The following is a 20,926-nucleotide window of genomic DNA, read 5'->3' on the forward strand; positions in this document are numbered from 1 at the left end:
TGGCCCCGGGAATCTTAAAGGACCCTGGCTGACCCACATGCAGCATGGTTGCATCATCTACGTATGACATAACTGCATGAGCCCTTGCATGCATGCATGCGTGAGCACCGTCATTTGCATATGGCCTAGCCACACCATCCCCCTGTGTGCATGTACTAGGCAGACCTTAAAAGCTGGCGACACCATCTTCAGCTCTCTCTCTCTGCCCACTGACCTTCACCAGGCCTGTACACATCCCCCAATAAGCTCCTAAGCGGGTTTGTTCTGTGTTCTGTGTTTCCTTCTCACTCGCACCAGGTAATTTCATTGGTGCTGTGAGACTCGGGATGCTCTCCTGCCCCTCTCCCAGAGTCAGGATCCGAAACCGGGTATTTTTCCATAACAACCATGTGTTCCATCTGCTTGAGTGCGATTTCTACACACAACACCAGCTTAAATTGGTGAGTTTCCCCATTCTGGTCAGCTTAACCATTTCTCCGAACCCGAGGAATTGACCATTGAGCTCGTGGCAATCTTCTGGTGTTCCTATATATGGGGGTGGAGGGACCTCCCCCAGCCATGACCTTCATGGCTACAGTTGAGCCCTTCACTGACATCTCTGGATTGCTTCCCTTAGCTGAAATTATGATTGCACAACCTAGGGTCAGCCCTTCCACGACTAGGGGCCCAGGGTTCCTCAGATTTTTCTTTCTCCCTTTTTTCTTTTCTTTGTGACCAGCCATCAATGGTCCCTGCTGTGGCTTCTCTGGCTTCCTAGTCACCCCGACTAAAGCCAGTCAGGCTTTAATACCCTGCCTGTAGGTAGAGGATGCTCTCCTACAAACCCTGCCGTGCTCGCCACCATTTTACAACCCACCTATAGGCCTTGTGTTTTTGTTTTTTTTTTTTTTTGCAGGTTTTCATGGTTTCAGCTATGGGTAGTTAGCAAGCCATCCAAGACCATCAATCCAGCCTCCCCCTGGGATGCCTTTTAGAGGCCCTGAAACCCTAGGCCTTAATGCCCTACTTACAGAGTCCCACACTTGTCCATCTTTGTTCAAAAAATGGCCTCCTTACAATTTAGATAACAATTTAAAGTGGCCGCCTAACAACACCTTTGATCCCAATATTCTATGGGAGCTTTCTACTGTCAGTGCAAGGCAAATGGAAGGAGTTTCCTTATATCCAAGCCTTTTACTATCTAACCTCTAAGTCCCAGTTTTATAATCTCATCTTTCGTGACATCTATATGATCCTATCTAATAACCTACTTCCTGAAGAACACAGGCGAGCTTGGGAGCAGGCCAGACTACATACACAGGAGGTTCACCAAACACATGCAACACACCCCCAGGGAACAGAGGCAGTCTCCAAGTGGGAACCACAACACCCCAAGTGGAATTTTAGCTAAGGACCGGATTTGACTTGCCTTCTGGCAGGTCTCCGTAAGGCTGCCCTTAAGCCAGTAAACTATAATAAGCTCTCAGGGGTCATTCAAGATACAAAGGAAAATCCTTCTGCATTTTTAGAATGCCTCACTAAAGCCCTGTTACAATATACTAACTTAGATCAAAAAACCACGGAAGGCAGTTAATCATGGCTCATTTTTCCCCCTCAGTGCGACCCTAACACTAAAGCTAAACTTAGACATTTGGAGAAAGGCCCCTTGACCCCGCAGGCAGAAGTCTTAAGAGGTGGCTTTTAAGGTGTACCATGAGAGGAATGACAAAGCCCGCAATCATCACTGTCATGTGCTAGCCACGGCCCCTCTGACTGCCCTATCCATGTTGTTTGTGCTGCTTCCTTGCCCTCCGGGGCTCAAGACCCACCAGCCCTATGCTTCAAATGTCGTAGAGCTAGTCACTGGGCCGAGCATGCCCTAAACCTCATCTTGGTCTGGTGAGACCTTTTGTTGCTAAACACCATCCCCCATCATTATCCAATTACAAGATCCCAAGATCAAATATCATAGCTTCCCTTTTCCCACTCACCAGGCCAGGGACTCCTAACCTTTGAGCCATCCGTCCAGGAACTGACTGGCAACTTGATTTTACTCATATGCTCACAGTCAGATGAGTTAAATATCTCCTTGCTTTGGTGGACACCGTGTCTGGGTGGATTGAAGCATTTCCCACCACTAACAAGAGGGCTCAGACAGTTTCCAATGTTCTTCTCCAAGAAATTATCCCCCGGTTTGGAATCCCAACCTTTCTTTATTGAGATAATGGCCTAGAGTTTACCTCCCAGAGCCCTCAAACTTTATCTAAGGCTCTTAACATTCTCTGGCATTTTCATATCCCATACCATCCTTAGTCTTCAGGGAATGTAGAACAAACTAACCGTTCCTTAAAAGATGTTCTTGTTAAGATGAAACAGGAGTTTCACCTAGACTGGGTAAAACTTTTGCCTCTGGCCCTTCTTAGGCTTAGGACTCTACCAAAAGCCCCCTTTCCATCTCACCCTTTGAACTCATGTATGGGTGGCTAGTTTCACCTAAAACCTCTCCCCTTCCTGATCACCTGCTTACTCCACTGTTATCCCATCTTTGCTCTCTACTATAGGATTTTCTGACTACTCATTACCTCAACCATGTGCTAATTCATGCCCACCGCTGAATAAAATAGGAGATAAAGTACTATTCTCTCCCCAGACCAATGCACCTCACCTCTTTCCCCTAAATGTCAGGGCCCCTTTAAAGTAATTCTTTTTTTTTTCCTTTTTTGGTTTTTTGAGACGGGTTTTTCTGTAGCTTTTGGAGCCTTTCCTGAAACTAGCTCTTGTAGACCAGGCTGGCCTCGAACTCATAGAAATTCGCCTGCCTCTCCCTCCCGAGTGCTGGGATTAAAGGCGTGTACCACCACTGCCTGGCTAAGGTAATTCTTGAAACCCCACAGCTGCCAAGCTTGAGAGACTCTCTCATTGGATCCACTTGTCTCACCTTAAACATTTTACTCTTCCAGCTCAAGATAATCCTTCCTATAGGGTAACACAAACAACCCTGCTCCCTTAAGTTCCAGAGGACACCAAGATCAGCCACTCTTTCTCCAGTTCCAGAAATATAAAAGCGTCATCACTGTAGTCAATTCTCCTGTGTCAAAAACTCCATATACTCTCCGTCTTCCTCCTATCTGCTTTACCAACTTCTCTATATCTCCAAAGTCATTCTTAAATTCCCAGTTAACCACTCAGCTGTTATTACAGGGACCAACATTAAGCATAGATCTGGAGGTACAAGGATTGCCAAAAGCCCAGGCGGTAAGAAACAATAATGAGTTTGGAGACATTCACAGCCCCAAACTCCAAAACCTTGCACAACAGACTTTAACATAACAGGTTTATCACTGAGTGCAGCAGTGTCTCCTGGATATTTTTAAGTATTTATTTATTTATTTATTTATTCATTCATTTATTTATTATGTATACAATATTCTGTCTTGTGTGTCTGCCTGCAGGCCAGAAGAGGGCATCAGATCTCATTTCAGATGGTTGTGAGCCACCATGTGGTTGCTGGGAATTGAACTCAGGACCTTTGGAAGAGCAGGCAATGCTCTTAACCGCTGAGCCATCTCTCCAGCCCTCTCCTGGATATTTTTTTTTAAAAAATATTTATTTATTTATTATGTATACAATATTCTGTCTGTGTGTATGCCTGCACGCCAGAAGAGGGCACCAGACCCCATTAGAGATGGTTGTGAGCCACCATGTGGTTGCTGGGAATTGAACTCAGGACCTTTGGAAGAGCAGGCAATGCTCTTAACCTCTGAGCCATCTCTCCAGCCCCTGGATATTTTTTAAAAAATGTTTTCTTTATTATTTATTATATGTACAGTGTTCTGCCTGCATGTACATCTGTAGGCCAGAAAAGGGCATCAGGTGTCATTATAAATAGTTGTGAGCCACCATGTGGTTGTTGGGAATTGAACTCAGTACCTTTGGAAGAGCAGTCAGTGCTCCTAAATCTGTCCAGCCCTGTCTCCTGAATGTTACGGTAATACCATGATGCTAAACAAGAACAAGTGCCTTAAGATTTGCTTCAGGTAAAATACTAAAGGGTCTAATAATTTCCCCTTCTTTTCCTCCCTCTTCCCTACTGTCTTCCATTCCAATGCTATACCATTGTAATCATAAGCTTTTCGTATGTCTAAAACTTATTTCTTTTCAAACATTTTTTTTTTTCATAAGCTTCAGGGAGCCAATTGGACCTATCTAAATGGACCAGACTCACCCAGAGTAGGTATCATTGAATTCTTTCCTTATTATCCTGGTCTCAGGAATCCCTGGGAAATTCCCTCCTCTACTCCCCCCCTCAAAAGCCCCCTCTATCTTCCATCTTGGGACTCTCCTCCCTTAATCACCAGGATCTAAAATTTTTTCCAAGACATAATTTTCTGCCTTTCTAGCATCTTGCAAGGTCCAAGCTGCCAGCCAGCCAGTTCCACAGTCAGGAAAAAACAGAAAAGTAATCAGCCACCCCAGGATGTGATCAAGCATCTCAATTCTCCTATGCCCACAAAATCGGCAGGAAGCAGTCACGAGAGACCGCACAACACTCCATTCCCACCCATTCAAGACCCCAAACTCCTAAATTTTTAAAATAAACAAAAGGGTGGAATGTAATGATTCAGCCACACAATATGGTTGACACTTCTGGTTTCTAGGGCCATGCATGTGTGGACAAACCCTCAGGCAGAAGTACCTAATGGCCCTGGGAATCTTCAAGGACCCTGCGTGTCCCATGTGTAGTATGGTTGCATCATCTAAGTATGATGCAGCTGCATGAGGCCTTGTGTGCATGCATGAGCTCCATCATCTGTGTACGACACAGCCACACCATCCCCCTATGTGCACGCGCAAGACAGCCCTTAAAAGCTGGAGGTGCCATCTTCAGCTCTCTCTGCACACTAACTTCCCAGGCCTGTACACCCCCAATAAACTCCTAAGTGGGTTTGTTGCGTGTTCCGTGTCTCCTTCTCACAGGCATCAGGTCATTTCAATTAGTGTTTCCTTATATGGTAACAGGGCAATTTAGTAACAAATCATCTTAAACTCTATTGTACTGTCTGGGTATTTTGTTGGCTCTTCTTTATTAAACATACCCATTTTTCTTTCCCTTTGTTGGCAATTGATAAAGGTATTTGTTTGCAATGAAGATTAAATCTGAGTACATAAATTTAAACCAATTATCCTCTGAATAGTGGCCTTAATTCAGTCTAAAAGTCCAAAGCATACAGCAAAAATATATTAAACCAAAAGGCCATAACTTATATGCAGAAACTTTCTGAATAAAAATTACTATCTTTTCTCCTAAAATTATATTCTGAAAGTCTACTCTATCAAATTTGTGGAGACCCAAAGAGGCCAAAGGTCAGAAAGTTTGGGTCTTGATTCTTGTTCATCCAAGGTTTTGTACTATCTCAACCCACCTAGTTATAAATCAGAGAGTTCTGCTCCCTCAAGGCTGTTGTCAACAGGTGTGGCTAGTGGCCAGACCTCTGCTCCTGAAACAGGGAAGTAATTGGTCCTTACCTAAAAGTCTAAGGATCCAACTAAGTTCCAGTTTTCTCTATGGAAATAACTTGGGATTCCACCGAGGGAGTGGTTAGCCTACAGTGTTTGGTCTAGGGAGTAAGCACGAGGAATGAAGCCTGTGATTTTCAGCTGGCATGTTAATGCAATTTTTCCTCTTACTCCTACCTTTTGGGATCCGGGGTATATTAACCAGTTGGAAATTAAACATGAGCAAATTTTCAGTACTCATTGAAAAATTCCTTCCTGACACCATCATATATGTTTCTGCATTTTAATATTTTCATTTGTGTCTTCGTATTCTTTACTATACTTCTAAATCCCCATGTCTCCACTCTGAAGAAAGGTATTTTTGTCGACGCTGGCCCCCAGTGCAAATTGCACACAGATGCAAAAGAAAACCATTGTTGAAAAGGCTAATGTATAATATATTTTGTTTCCTGAATCTTGATTTTATAATGTGATCAGTCCTGCAACGACTGCTAATGTTGTGCACTCACTTTTGTGGAGTGCATAAATAGACATGATTATATTACTTTACAAAGAAAAACACACAGAGTAAACACAAAGTATTAAGTAGTTAATAGTAGGCTATTTTTACTCTACTGTAACAAATTCTGTTGCTTGTAAGACTCTGGCAATAGATTGAGTTCATGTGGAAAGTTGTAGTTAATTCTGAAAGAGCAGGGGCACATATATTTCCTAACACTTTATTATGAAGGTAAATGAGATTTGTAAAGTGTTAGCCATGAGAACACATTAAAGTCAGATAAGAATTTGAGGTTGAAATTCTCTATATTTTTGCTTTTATTTGTGACTTACGCTGGATACCTGAAAAGACTCATTTTTTTTTTTTAAAAAAAAAAAGGGATAAAAACACTAAAGATGTCTTAAATAGTGACAAGGAAACATTTTGTGGCTACTTAACATTACATATGTCTATATTTACATACATATGTGTACATTGAATTCATTCCAGTTGGGGTGACAGTTTCCCACCAAAACAGGGCTCACAAAAATCCTAGTGCCAGGCCCTGTTGGTCAGGAAGTCCCCAAAACAAAATAGCCTATTGCTGTCCTCCTTGCTGTCCCTTAGAAACTTACACTGGATTTCTACTAGAGCTTCTCAACTTCCTATAAAGTCACCAAGCATTCACTAGGTAAACAAACAAAACATCACAAAGTGTAGATCAGGATGACATTAAGGGATAAAATTAAAAGAACAAAGGTAGCCACAAGAATTAGAACGTTGATTTGCTAGCCTGGCCTCTAACATCACTAACCCCTATCTTTAGTTATATTCTCTGGACTAACTCAGCCTATTTACTAGCTTCTTGCTGGATGCATGATACCCCCACCTTTTCTGTTTGTTTTTGAGGCAGGGTCTGTCTGAGTAGACTGGTCTGGAACTGTGCCCTCATCTCAGCGCCCAAGTACAGGAATTGCCTGTTTTTTTTTGTTTGTTTGTTTTGTTTTTTTTTTTTTATCAAACTCTTTAATTTCATTACCTCTCCTTACAACTGTTTCAATCTTAATGTTTCCCAAGTTTGCTTGCTTATGTTTTGTCCCCAACAGGCAAATGAGTGGCACATTTTACCTACAAAATGCATTTATTTATTTATTTTTTTAAATTTTCAAGACATGGTTTCTCTGTGTAACAGCCTCCTTTCTCTGGGGGGTAATGGGGATTGAAGCCAGGGCCTTTCACACACAAAGTATGTGCTCTACCACTGAGCCACAGCCCCCAAATGCATTCTTAATCCCCCATTTCTAACACTTCACTAATTCTGCTATATACAGCTGTAAGTTTGTAATAAGATTCCCACCTCCTTTTACTTCTGTTTGTGTATGATTTTTTTTCTCTATAACAGCCTGAACAATCATGTTTTCTTAAAAAAAAATCATTAAGATATCATTTTCATCCACTTATGGTGGCTATTTTATAAGAAAATATAAACATTAAGCTATTACAAAATTATATATTTTAAGTGTAACATATATATGTACAATTATACCTACAATATGTTTATATATACCACACACACACACACACACACACACACATTCTTAAAAGAGGGTCTCACTATGTGACTTTAGCTGTCCTGACCAGGCTGGCCTTGAACTCACAGAATCTGCTTGCCTTTGCTTCCAGAGTATTTGGGATTAAAGGTGTGTACCACATCTATTTTCTTTAAAAATACTACTTTAGAATTTTCTCCAATTCTACAATCTAAGTCTAAAAATCCATGCTGTCTATGAAGAACACCCATTATAGTATACTAAAAAGCCCATATAACTTGTTCTAAGACTGCAGTGACTCCAGAATCTATATTAAGCCACAATGCACTGCGTTCTCTCTCTCTCTCTCTGTACCATCATTTCTCTAAAGTGATATTACATGGCAATAGTTTAAAGACTCTAAAAGCTTGTGAAACTCCAAAAGGAGACCAAATGGAACAATGCTTAAGATGTATTCCTGAAATGAAAGACAATACCGACACTTCTTGATTTTGTTATACTCCATAACTGAAGGATTAGCACTAAGTAAAACTTAAAATACTACAAAAGTATATAAACTTGTGGGTCCCTATTCAAACCTCTTATATTATAATAACCACTGATGCAGTCAACACAGATGTGTCTCCTAAATTTCTAATTTTAAAGAATTAGTTATGTAACAAGAAAGGGGCCAACAAAGTCAAAATATATACCAAATAGTTTCGTAACTCATGAATAGCTTCAGTGAGTCTCGCTTGGTGAAAAGAGCACTGAATTTGGAGTCCAAGCGCCTAAGATTTGGGTTTTGGATATACTAGTGATCAACCTCATAGCCTCAGAGAGACAGCGAGCCTGTCTAGAAAATGAGACATATTAAACCAGACAAATGACGAGCTCCTATCAGTAGCAGGAACATCCGAATTATGGCTTGATAGAAGCTAAGCTTCTACATTAAAAAGGAGCTGAAGAATCTTCTTCAAGTTAAAACAAAAACAGATGCTTTGAAGTAGCCATATGGTGCCCATAAATCCATTCATGCTCCTAAAGCTTCCTTAAAAGCTATTAAGTTTCTACTGGTTAATTATAAAACTGAACGAGGTGAGAAAAACAGACCCTTGCTAATTCCACTAATGAATCAAATGTAAAGAACATAAAAAGAAGTCAATAGCTTGATTTATGCAAAACCACATTTTATTAAGGCAGATTTTCTGCTCTGTCAAAGTTTAAAGAAGAGACAGGAAATAGTTAAATTTCCAAATCCACATTTAGTCAACTGTATTTTCATAAAGGAAAGACCGACCAACAGTATAAACTTCCATTGCGCAGGGTTGTAGTTGTGTGGGATTTACCACATAACTTCACCAACTCGGGCTGTTTTAAATTCCTTTCAGTTATCCTCTCACACGAATTTAAAGTTTGAGACCCATATTTAATTTACCTATTTGTATTTACTAGGAATGTGCCTAGGTGCCGGAGTTAACGATAATAATCAGGTTCCGGATTTAAATGACTTGGTAGGGTGAGGCTGTAAAGGGAATAAAAAAAAAAAAAAGCCCAGCATTTTAATAGGATAATAGTCCTGCCTGAGGCTGTCTGTTTCTCATTAGTTACACGAGGATTCGGTCCCACATTTTAGTCTACTTTGACTATGTCAAACTTTTCACTAATCCATTCTAAAGGACGCAATGTATGATTATTTTTGAAATGAACAGTGGTTTTGAACGAAGAAATTTACTTTATTACCGGAGACCTGATGTTGTACACCGAGGTTGGGGTGACAGTGAACGCCATATTCCCCCCTCCCCCTCGACGTCGGTGGGCAAGCTGAAACACAGCGAGGTTTCTTGGTTAGGTCGGCAAATTGAAAAAGTTGTGTAAAGACAGGATGGAAGGCTAACCTCGGGTCGAGCAGTCAATGGAGAAGACCCAAGAACCACTTTAACTGCTTGCTATTCATTTCAGGCGATGCCCACCCTAGGGTGGGGCGGGTGGGAGGAGGGACACACACACACACACACACACACACACACACACACACCCCTGGCAGAAAACTGCTTCCCAACTGCAACCATAACGCCGAGCGGGGTGCGAGCGGGCGTCGGGGAAGGTCACCCAGATGGCGTGGGGGTGTCCTCGGGGAAGGACTTACCCAGACAGCCCCTCTTCGAGGCCGCGGAAGGTACACTCCTGTCATTTACCAATCTGGCCCGGAGTCTAACAACTACCGCCGCCCTCAAGTTCCCGTTGCCCTCAAACCGAAGGTTAAACAAAAAAGAAAAAAAAAAAAAAAAAGAAAGAAAAAAGAAAAGACGAATGCGGCCTTCCCAAGCACTAAGCGTTGGGCCACAATTTCGAATCCAGCGCCCTGGCCATTAGCCCCGCCCCTTCCGGGAAACGGTCCGCTTCCTCCCAGACCCCCCTCGCCCTCCCTCCCTCCCTCGCGGTTTCGCTTTCCCCTTGCTCCTTGCGGTCGACCCCACGGACGCATGCGTAGACCTGTTGCCAGGGCGCCCCGGAGATCTTCCCACCCGCCACCCCCGTGGTATGGAGCCGCCGCCGTGGGGAGCGTGCCTCTCCGCTTCCTCTTCTCCCTCCCCACCCTCCTCCTCCCGCCCACAGAGCGCACTTCCGCTTCCCTCTCGCAAACTCGAGCGGCGCCAGAGACCTGGAGCGCGCATGCGCGGGCGGAGTCCGGGGGCGGGGAGGGGCGGGGCGCAGGCGCGGACCGTCCCGCGGCGGGCGCCTGGCTGCGGGGCTCCCGCCTGCTTTCGGGGCGGGTTACCCCTGCTTTGGCGGGCGGGCGAGTGGTGGCCGAGGTTGGACGCATTTGGGTTGGCCTTCGCGTCGTGACACCCTCGCTGACTACCTTGCCCCGGGCGACCGCGACTTGTTGGAGGTAGAGTGAGGGCGCGCGCTTCTTCTGCGCGATGTCCCGCAGCCCCCGTGCCTCGGCGGGCCGCCCTCGGCCCCTCCTGGGAAGCTGCGGGCTGCGGGTGCCGAGGGGTCGGGCCTGCGTGCTGGCCGCGGGGACCTTTACGCTCCCAGCGGGGGACGCGGCTCTCCGCGTCGGGGAAACTTGGCCGTGGGCGCCGGCCAGCCCTCGCGCGTCCCCAGGCGGCCCGGGCGTTGGCGGGCAGCCGCAGAGGTCGGGGCCGGGTCTGAGGCCGTCTTCGGAGCTGGGTACTCCATGCGCAGGCACCTGGGATGGGGGGTGGGGGGCGGACACGGCTGGAAATGCCGCTGAAATCTGAATTTGCCGTTAAATTAGCTTTCCCCTGAACACCATTCGGATAACCAGTCGAGGGTACATCGTCGTGTTGGAAAGGTTTGGGTGGCGTTTCTTGTCCTTCATTGTGGAATTGGAGGGAAATCCAATTGGCAACTCTGGAGAGTAGGGCTTGAGGTAAGACTCCTGGTTCCTAGAAAGAGCGGCTAATTGGCATTTGAAGCCCGAAGACAAAACTTGCTACAGTTTATAGTTAATGAGTAGACAGAAGACCACGCTTGCATTTTAAAAGCAAGCTGCTCTGAGCTGTCTATTCCAAATTAGAAAGGTACGTATTTCCTGACTCTTAGAAGGAGACTGGAGTCGTTGAAAATGTATACTAGAATCTTCAGTGGCAAGCAGCTGGTTTTAGGGGAGATGAGGGTGATGAGCTGTTAGGACTTCCCCTTTGGACTCAGCCAGTTAGTATGTGAAACTGATTCTGAGTGTTGAAGTCTACGTAGTGCTGATGATGGCTTGCTTGCGTAGCAAGCACAGAACCCCGAGTTCTGTCCCCACCAGCACACAAAACTCTCTGGTGGTGCAGGCCTGTAATCCTAACATCCAGGAGATGGGGGCAGGAGCATCTGAAGACCCTAAGCTCCCTCGCAAGCTTGAAGCCAGTTTGGGTTACACGAGGTCATGTCTCAAAGAAAAAAATCGTTTTCTGAGCTGGGGTTGGTGGCTCATGCCTGTAATCTCAGTTCTTAGTAGGAGCTGAGGTAAGACAGAGTTAAAGGAATGTTTGGGCTATGTAGTGAGTTCCAGGATAGCTCAGCCTGCAATGGAAGACTGTCCAAAATAAGAAATCATTTTCTTAGTGTGTAGTAAGTGTAGAGACCACTTGCAATCGCTTAAAACATGTTTTTGATCCACACGAGGCAGGTAGTAAGACTTTTTGAAGAGTAATTCCACCTCTTTACTTCTCAGTTCCAAATCAGAGGATTCCTGAGAGATTAATGAAGTGTAAAGTGTTCAGTATTGAGCTCAACAAGAAGCCGGTATAAAACACCATGTTGAGTGTTAGCGGAAGGCAAGTGTTAGTCCCCAAAGGTTTATTTTACTAAGTGCCAAAACTAGAATTTTATGTAAAAATTGCCTGAATTTAATTGTTAGGACAGCCAACCAAGATGTAGTAGGCAGTCTAGGAGTATCGTTCAGTGATAGATTGCTACTTTAACATGTAGAGACCCTGGATCCAATCTTCAGTGACCCCCCCTCCCCAAAGTATTTCAAGAAATTATATTATTCAAGAAATAATAGATAACTAAAAAGTTTACTGTAACTGTATGTGCATTATATTTGAAATACTTTAAGAATTTTTATTATGTGTATGGGTGTTTTGCCTGCATGTATGTCTATGCACTACATACTTGCCTGGTGCCCACCGAGGTGTTAGATCCCTAGGATTCAAGTTAGAGACAGAAATAGGCTTCCATGTGGGTGCTGGGAATCAGACAGAGTTTGCAGAAAGAACAGTCTGTGCTCTTAACCTGAGCCACCTTTCCAGCCCATTTTACATACTTAAATATCACACTAGTAAGTTCTGGCACCCAATGGTCCGGTGTGGTCAGTTGTACTCTCTCTGTGTATGTGTGTGCGTGTGTGTCTTTAAATTTATGAGTTAATTTAGTTATGTTCTTTCTCACTCTGTATGATTTCCTTGGTCACCGAATTCAAATTACTTACTGTAATTTTCTTTCCTCCACTTCTAGATTGATTTCTATGGCAGAGTCTATCCTTGGAATCCTTCAAACTCAAGTGTTTGCAAACAAAACAAACTTATTATCCTTTTCTCTTGACGAATATACTGTCAGTTTATGATGATCGTTAGCATTAAGTGAGAAAATGAAACTGAAGCCAGCCCAAAGGAACATTTAGAGGAACACTTTAGGATAAAATTCTTCTTTCTAGGTTTTCCAGGAGGCACACAAGAAGGTAACAGACATTTTCAGTCACTTAGTGTCAATCAAGTATTGGTTAAACTCAATTATTTATGCCAGTAAGAACCAGTACATAAGTCGCTTCACCTTTCTTGGAGAAACCTGGATGTGGATCTGCTCTGCTAGCAGCTGTCTGCATCTAGTTACTAAGTTGATGCTACATAAGTTGAAATCTACATTTGCCTTAGTTTCCTATTTTGCAAAGTAAAGGCATGATTTCTATCATAAGGAAATCAAAGGATATAGTTTAATCCAGAGCTAACCATAGGCTACTCAACTAATGTTAATTCTACCTAGTCTTTTCAACTGTTTGGTTTCACCGCCACCTCTTCATTCCTGACCCTCCTCGAGTTTTTGTTTAGGATTTTGTTAGAAACTGTCTACTTTAGCATTATTCTTAGTGTATCTCAGATTATGGTATGCTTTCAACTCAAATTTGAGTGTTCAGATCATCTTACCGGGAATGCTGAAAGTAGAGGGCTTCCCAGTTTCTGCTGGTCTTCGATTTTCTGGTGTTTGACTTAACAAAATGTTTTACTGTGTTATCTAGTTAACCTCATTTGATTTTGTAATATATTCTAAACACTGCTCAGTTAATTTGGTACATTGAGGTTGTTTAATATAGAATTAACGTGTTTTGTAGATCAGAAGAATATAATTAGGGAAGTGGTAAACACAGTTTAGAGCAGATATCTGAATCCATCACTTCTGCCTCAAAGTGGCAGTTTTATAATTACTTAAAAATAGTTCTAATAGCCGGGCGGTGGTGGCGCACGCCTTTAATCCCAGCACTCGGGAGGCAGAGGCAGGCGGATCTCTGTGAGTTTGAGACCAGCCTGGTCTACAACAGCTAGTTCCAGGACAGGCTCCAAAGCTACAGAGAAACACTGTCTCGAAAAACAAAAAACAAACAAACAAAAAAAAAATCTAATAGTTACTGAATTTAATAAGTCTAATTGTGTTATGGTGGATACTACTGTTAATCTTTACTTTGGCATTAATGGGAAGTATGAGTTACAAAAATTAAAGATCAAGAGTCAAAATTTTATAATCCTGCTAAAATTTGTAGGATATTAAAATTTCAAATGTGCCTAAATGCTTCCTTGAGACCTTAGTTACTGATTTTTCTTCTTCATTGCTTTTTTGGTGGGGGAGGTGGTGTTCTGTTTGTGCTTTAAAGTTTTACTTATAAAAGAAGAGGTGATATTATTCCTTAGATTTCTTTTTTTTTTTTTTTTTTAAAGTCTTGTGGCACACTTATAATCCCAGCATTCTAGTTCTGGACAGCCTGGGCTATATAGGTAGGCCTTGTCTTAAATACAGACACAAACAAACCAAACAACAAATATTTAGAAAATTGTAGATAAGTAAGTAAAATAAACTATACTGCTTTCAGTATGCTCAAGATCTCAGGAATCTTTCCCTTTCTTACATCTGTTGTGTCTGTTATCTTGTTAGTAATAATGGTTTTATTATTGCCTATATCTCACACTCAGGACATTTCATATATGTGTTTTGAAAGTCTGTCGTCTTTAAGTCTCAAAGTGATTCCTATTTAAAAGTTAGGATCCTTCTGTGTCTCTCAGATGCAAGTTACCTTGGAAACCCAGCAGACTGCAAATCCCAGGCTATACCCAGCAAATAAAAAGCAGCTTCATTTTGAAGTATTTGAGTGTAGTATCTTTTGTGTAATGTAGACTCCGATGCCCATTGTAAATTCATCACACTTAGCCTGGCATACCCACCTCACCCCAGTTATACTTGTCAAATTGCTTTCTAATGATGAAGTACTAAAGGCAGCCAGGCTACTTCTGAGTGCTTTCTGTCAGACTGTGTCTGTTAGTCAGGAATAAAAACAATGCTTCTCTCTGCTAGTAATTTATAAGTTATCACTAAGTCATTGGTAAAGGAGTAGAGAGTGGATGAGACAGAAAGTGTTGCTGGAAATAATGTCCTGGTGGTATTAGAGGAGTTTAAATTTGCCACAAGCTAAAATGAACATACATTGATTCTTGTGACTGAGTAATTTGGAAAAAAGATGTTTGGTTTTGAAGTTTTGGCATACTTTTTGAACTCTTTGCAGAGAAAGATGATAATATGATACAGTTGTAATTAATAATAATATTCCCAGGAAAAGTATTAGTTTAGGTTAAATGTCTTTTAGATGCTAGTACATCTTCTATTAAAGATTAGTGATGTTAGAGTGGCACAGAATCCAAATCCTTTAGTAACGTGATTTAACCATTTCTCAAATTGTATAAAACTGCTTTTGTGTCACCTGAAATCTTCCTAAGGTTCTTACTTGTGCATGTTCTGACATGGAATCGGGGACTGGGGGTATATCCGTGTAGTTCCCAGGGTACTGACATGGAGCTAGGGATTGGGGGTATCTGCAGTTCCCAGGGTACTGACATGGAGCTGGGAATTGGGGGTATCTGTGCAGTTTCCAGGGTACTGACATGGAACTGGGGATTGGGGGTATCTGTAGTTCCCAGGGTACTGACATGGAGCCGGGGATTGGGGGTATCTGCAGTTCCCAGGGTACTGACATGGAACCGGGAATTGGGGGTATCTGTGCAGTTTCCAGGGTACTGACGTGGAACCGGGGATTGGGGGTATCTGTAGTTCCCAGGGTACTGACATGGAGCCGGGGATTGGGGGTATCTGCAGTTCCCAGGGTACTGACATGGAGCCCGGGATTGGGGAAATCTGTAGTTCCCAGGGTACTGACAGGGAGCCGGGGATTGGGGGTATCTGCAGTTCCCAGGTACGCAGACACTGCCTTCTGATCTTTGGGCTGTATTCTGAACATCACGTCTACAAGTCATCTTATGGTCCTTATGTCCTCACTGCTCTAACTTTATTATATAGTTCATGACTTTAGCAAGGGTAGTGTCTACTGTATTTTTAAGTACTTGGTTTTGACAATTGAAATTGATTATCTAGAGAACAGGGAAACTACTAGTGTGAGGTATTGCTGATTCAAAATGTGTTCCTTTGGGAAATAATTTAAAAATCAAGTTTTATTTGATTAATACTACTTTGTAAGTCATAAAAGTTGAGTGTGATAGTAATTTCAGGAGAGACTGTGTTCTCTCTACTAATAGGAAAGTAGAAGATAGTATTTTCCCAGTAAAGTGTTTTTCCCTTTCGTGGGTTTGAGAAGAAATACTCAGCTAGGCTCTTACTGATTTGTAGCCATGAAAAGTTATGAGGTGAAAATCACCCGATATGTATGATCCAGGTGATGGTGGTTTTGTTTCTTTTAAGACACTGTAAGTTACTTTCTTACATGTCTGGAAATTAGAGGTCTAGCTCAGGTCTTAAGGGACTAACAGCGTCAGTGGGGTTGCATTTCTTTTTGGAGGTTCTAGGGAAACTTTTTTTCTTAAAGGAGTTTGTGTAATTTTCTTTGTTCAGTGTTTATTAAATAGTCTTTATATGTGATTCTTGGCTTATGTTATTGTTACTATGAATATTTGTGCAGATCTGATGGCCAAAAGAAAGGAAGAAAATTTCTGCTCTCCTGAAAATGCTAAAAGGCCAAGGCAAGAGGAACTGGAAGACTTTGATAAAGATGGCGATGAGGACGAATGCACAATTTCTTTCACTAATGGGACCTCTACTTTGGTAAGCACAGAATCACAAATAATGTGTTCCAATTGGCTGGTTTCTCATAGTCGTTTTATGTATCATAATTTCATGATAATTTATAGTTCTTTTGTAATTTGTAGTCTGGAGACAGTAGAAGAGTTTTAGAGAGCTGGGTAAAAATAGCTTCTGATTTTGAAGTTTGTGTTAATTAGAAAATTTAAAGAAAATAATGGGACAAATAACTAAATCTTTAAATAAAATTGACAAACCTGTAGTAAGACTAGTAGGAAAATGAGAAGTCATAAATTGCCAGTGTGGTGGATAGAGTACAGGCCATGATTATTGACTCGACTCCTTATGAGCTTTAAAAGAGTAAGGAAACTCTTCAGTTATATCTGAGCTATTACTGCATACTCCTCAGAATGATAAAGTATGAAATAGTGGTATTATCAGATGGCAAGAATGCATTGAATCATTTAAACATTACTGATGGGAATTTTAAGTTGTTACCGCACTATGGAATGTTTGATTCTGAAGCAAACAATATAAAATTGCAATATAACCTAGCATTTGTTCCCAAGAAATGAAGATTTATTTTAGTATAAAACATAGTATATTTTTAGTAGCTTTATTCACAAAAAGTTAAATTCAAAATAAGTCCACATGTGATATGCTGACCATTCTGTGACATCCATTCCATGAAAACTGTTTAGTCGTGACAGAGTCAACAGCAGACAATTGAGCTGAGCAAAAAAGCCAGTTCCAAAAGATGATATTTTGTATAAGTCTATTTATTTGACATTCTTAGAACAACATTTACAGAAATAAAGATTAGTGTGCACGTGGTTAAAGTGGGTTGAAAGGGAAGGGCTGTGATCGCGATTATGGTCTTTTAAAACAGAAGGGACTGCGTGTGAGGGAAATACAGTGTATCGAGACTGTCAGTGTCTTGCCTGAGAAACCATGCTTTATTAAAATGTTTCCATTAACAGAAACTGGGCGAACAGTACATAGGGTCTCATTTCTTAATAATTGCATGTGACTCTTCAGTTACCATAAAGTAAAAATATTTTTAGAAATGCTTAAAGCAGAATACCTGGTAATCTACTTGTGCAATGATGTAAATATTTTCTGCTTTTTAGTGATGTAGATGGCTAGAATTGAGATGGAGTTTCTAAAGAACCTATTAAAATTGTTGATCACATTAAAGTGGTCTCTGAAACGTTAGGACTAACAATCTGGTTGGTTTATTCTGGTACTTAGTATCTGAGGAGTGCAGGTGAGTGCTATAGGCCAAATACTGATTAAACCATTTAATAATCTTAATCCTGACATTTATTTTATAATATGAGTGTTTTCTGCTTTACATATTTGGGGATCCTACTCCTCTCCCCCCCCCCCCCCCCCCCCCCCCCCCCGCCTTCCCCGAGACAGGGTGTCTTTGTGTAGTTCTAGCTGTTCTGGAACTTACTCTGTAGACCAGGTTGGCCTCAAACTTACAGAGATCGACTCCTGCCTCCTCAGTGCTGGGATTAAAGTTGTGCGCTTTTGACATGACTTTATTATTATTGGTAGACTGACTTTTGAATAGATGATTTCTGAAGAAATAGTGTACCATGTAAACTTCGCACTTTTATTATTAAAACCATCTTAGCTGGGTTTTGGTGGCGCATGCCTTTGATCTCAGCACTCGGGAGGCAGAAGCAGGTAATTCTGAGTTCAAGTCCAGCCTGGTCTACTGAGCAAGTTCCAGGATAGCCAAGGCTTCTTCACAAAGAAATGCTGTTTTGAAAACCCAACACAGCAAAGGTACAGGTGGTGGGGTAGGGAGTCTTGGAGGGGTTAGGGGGTGGGATGCCCTACCACACCTGGCTTGGAAATCCTATATTCTTATTTTTGTTTTTGTAGATAGAGTCTCTCTTTGTAGTCTGGCTATCCTGGAACTCGTAGACCAGGCTGACTTTGAACTCACTGAGCTCTACCTTCCTCTACCTCCCAAATGTTGGAATTAAAGGTGTGCACCACCGCTGCTGAGCAAATCATGTATTCTTTATACATTGCTAAAAGTCTCTCAGCTCTTGTAAGTGCCTGAAACAGAATGTCAGAAGAGTCTGTACAATGTTTTTTGAATTCTTTTTGTGAAAATGAAATGCCAAGTCACAGAATGAATTCCATAGTCAAACTTTGGGACCTTGAGTAGATAGTTTGTAGAATTAGTGGTAACCTAAAGAAAATTCCCATTTTATTTAATGGTGGTCTTTAAAGTTATTGTTGCTCACCTGATATAACTTGACTGATAAATACTACTAGGCTCTTAGATACTTGGGTATTAGTAATGAGTGGATTCAAGAGAGTGATTTTTCCCTCCACATTTTCTTTGTTAATAGACTGCAGCAGAAGTTGGAATAATTGAGAGTATTCAGCTAAGAAACTTCATGTGCCATTCAATGCTTGGACCTTTTAAATTTGGTTCTAATGTCAACTTCGTTGTTGGCAATAATGGAAGTAAGTGACTTTGCCATCTTTATCCTCTACTTTGTGATGAGAATGCATGAGGTTTTGAAATAGGTGACTATTAGTGATGATAAATATGTGGTCTAAACTTTGTGGCTTCCCTGTATTTATTCAGTTTACACTTCAAGAAAATACTGAATTATTTTTAAATATGTTATTTAAGGTAGGTATAAACATTTTCTCCATTTTCTCTGTTATTTTTTAGATTTATTTATTTGTATGTGTATTAATGTTTGCCTGCCTGCATGTATGTATGTGAACCATATGCATGCATTGCCCTCAGAGGTCAGAGGAGGGCTTTGAACCCCCTGGAACTGAAGTTACAGATGTGTGAGCCAGGTCCTATCTAAGAGCAGCAGGGCTCTTAACCACTATGCCACCTCTTTCTTCCTTCCATATATACATACCTCATTCCTTTCTCTATCCTTATTCCCGCCCCCTTCCATTTTCTTATGATAGAATTTCAGTTATTTTGCTCAGGCTCACCTCAAACTACTTGGCCCATGAAGCTTCCTGTCTCTGTAGAAAGGCACCATAGCAGCTTTGTGTAAACACTAGATAAGGCACAGATGAAGTGCCTTGAAATCCAGACAATGGAAGTGACTATCCATTGTTGATGTCAGTGGTTTTTATGAGGAGGTTGTGTTTTTGCTGGTACTTGGATGAAACTTGAAGAGTCCTTGAGATTCATTTGGCAAGAAGCTGAGATGTTCTAGGTACACATGGCTCATTCTCAAATATTCAGAAGAAAGAAAATGTTTTTGGAGAATGGGGCTTAACCTCATGTATCATCTAGTACATGGCGGGGAAGAGCAGAACATGACAGAGTTATATTGTGCATAGTATTGTTGAGCATCTTAAAGGCTTGATAAAGATTTTAGGACTTCACTCAGTTAACCTTGGACAGTCAGTTTAAAATTTTTGAGTGATGAGTTGACGTGGGCAAGATTGTTGTGACGGACTGGCTACACTGTGGCAGCTGATGGTGGACAAGCCGGTGTCAGGGTTGACTGAGATAGTGACAGTACAAGGAAAGGAAATTAGGTATGTGTGGTGCCATAGTCCCTTTCTTTACTATTGCTTCTTCTGTCATTGAGTGAAGAAGAAGATATTTCAGTAGGAGAGTGTGAATGAAGAAGAGGTTCATTATTACAGGGAGGTCGCAGAATACAAGAAAAAAGAACCATGATTCTCAAGTTGTGTCTTTAAAAAGTTGAGTGGTTTCTTTTATAAAACTTAATAAAGGACATTTAACTAAAACATTATACCTGGCAGTAAAAAAAAAAAAATAAGAATTTAAAAGGCATTCCAGGAACTAAAGCAAGATAATCATTAATTTCTGTTGGCTTAATAGGTGGTATGCTGTAGAAGATAACAAACTGTTGTTAATTGATTGGCGGCTGATGAGATTCAGAAAATGGTTGCTGTGTCTGTGTTGTTTAGATTTTCAAAGTGGAGTTTTGGATGTTTTATATCTTTTAGAATAAAAATTACATTTCAAAAAATTAAACGTAAAAGAGATAGGAAATGAATTTGAAAATTAAGGGTTAAAATACTAAAATTTAAAATACTAAATTAGAATATTAAATTAGAAATATGTGATTTTTCTTTTTTTCATTTAATGCGTTCGATGAATACATGTGCTGGTTCCAGGATGCATCCATACTGTAAAGAGACAATATCTCTTCCCATGTTGGGTTCTTACATTTGAGAGCTATTTAAAGTTTCTGTGCCTAGAAATTTATGATGAGGGGCTGGAGAGATGGCTCAGAGGTTAAGAGCATTGCCTGCTCTTCCAAAGGTCCTGAGTTCGATTCCCAGCAACCACATGGTGGCTCACAACCATCTGTAATGGGGTCTGGTGCCCTCTTCTGCCATGCAGGCATACACACAGACAGAATATTGCATACATAATAAATAAATAAATATTAAAAAAAGAAATTTATGATGAAAGGCATAGCCATAATTAAATTAGAATGTAATGACAAATTATGTAAATTAATTACATATGTAAATGTTTCTATTTTTAAAGATTTGTTTATTATGTATACAGTATTCTGTCTCCATGTATCCCTGCAAGCCAGAAGAGGGTACCGAATCTTATTAC

At 41.3% G+C, this 20,926-nt stretch overlaps 1 protein-coding gene across 4 annotated transcripts in view; it reads left to right on the forward strand.

The window, feature by feature from the left end:
* The window catches only part of Smc6 (structural maintenance of chromosomes 6), a 104,028-nt gene that overhangs the window by 33,662 nt on the left and 49,440 nt on the right, over positions 1-20,926 (forward strand). For 2 of the 4 annotated variants that reach the window (XM_038318703.2, XM_038318706.2), the window contains exons 1-3: positions 10,225-10,399; positions 16,199-16,341; positions 18,693-18,810. In XM_038318703.2, the coding sequence (XP_038174631.1) occupies positions 16,204-16,341; positions 18,693-18,810 (256 nt within the window). In that variant the 5' untranslated portion in view covers positions 10,225-10,399; positions 16,199-16,203. Of the gene's footprint in view, positions 1-297; positions 441-10,224; positions 10,400-16,198; positions 16,342-18,692; positions 18,811-20,926 lie in introns of those variants that run through there. The other 2 variants (XM_038318704.2, XM_038318705.2) reach the window with 2 other exon arrangements.

The sequence above is a fragment of the Arvicola amphibius genome, chromosome 2 (assembly GCF_903992535.2).
Source record: "Arvicola amphibius chromosome 2, mArvAmp1.2, whole genome shotgun sequence".
NCBI lineage: Eukaryota > Metazoa > Chordata > Mammalia > Rodentia > Cricetidae > Arvicola > Arvicola amphibius.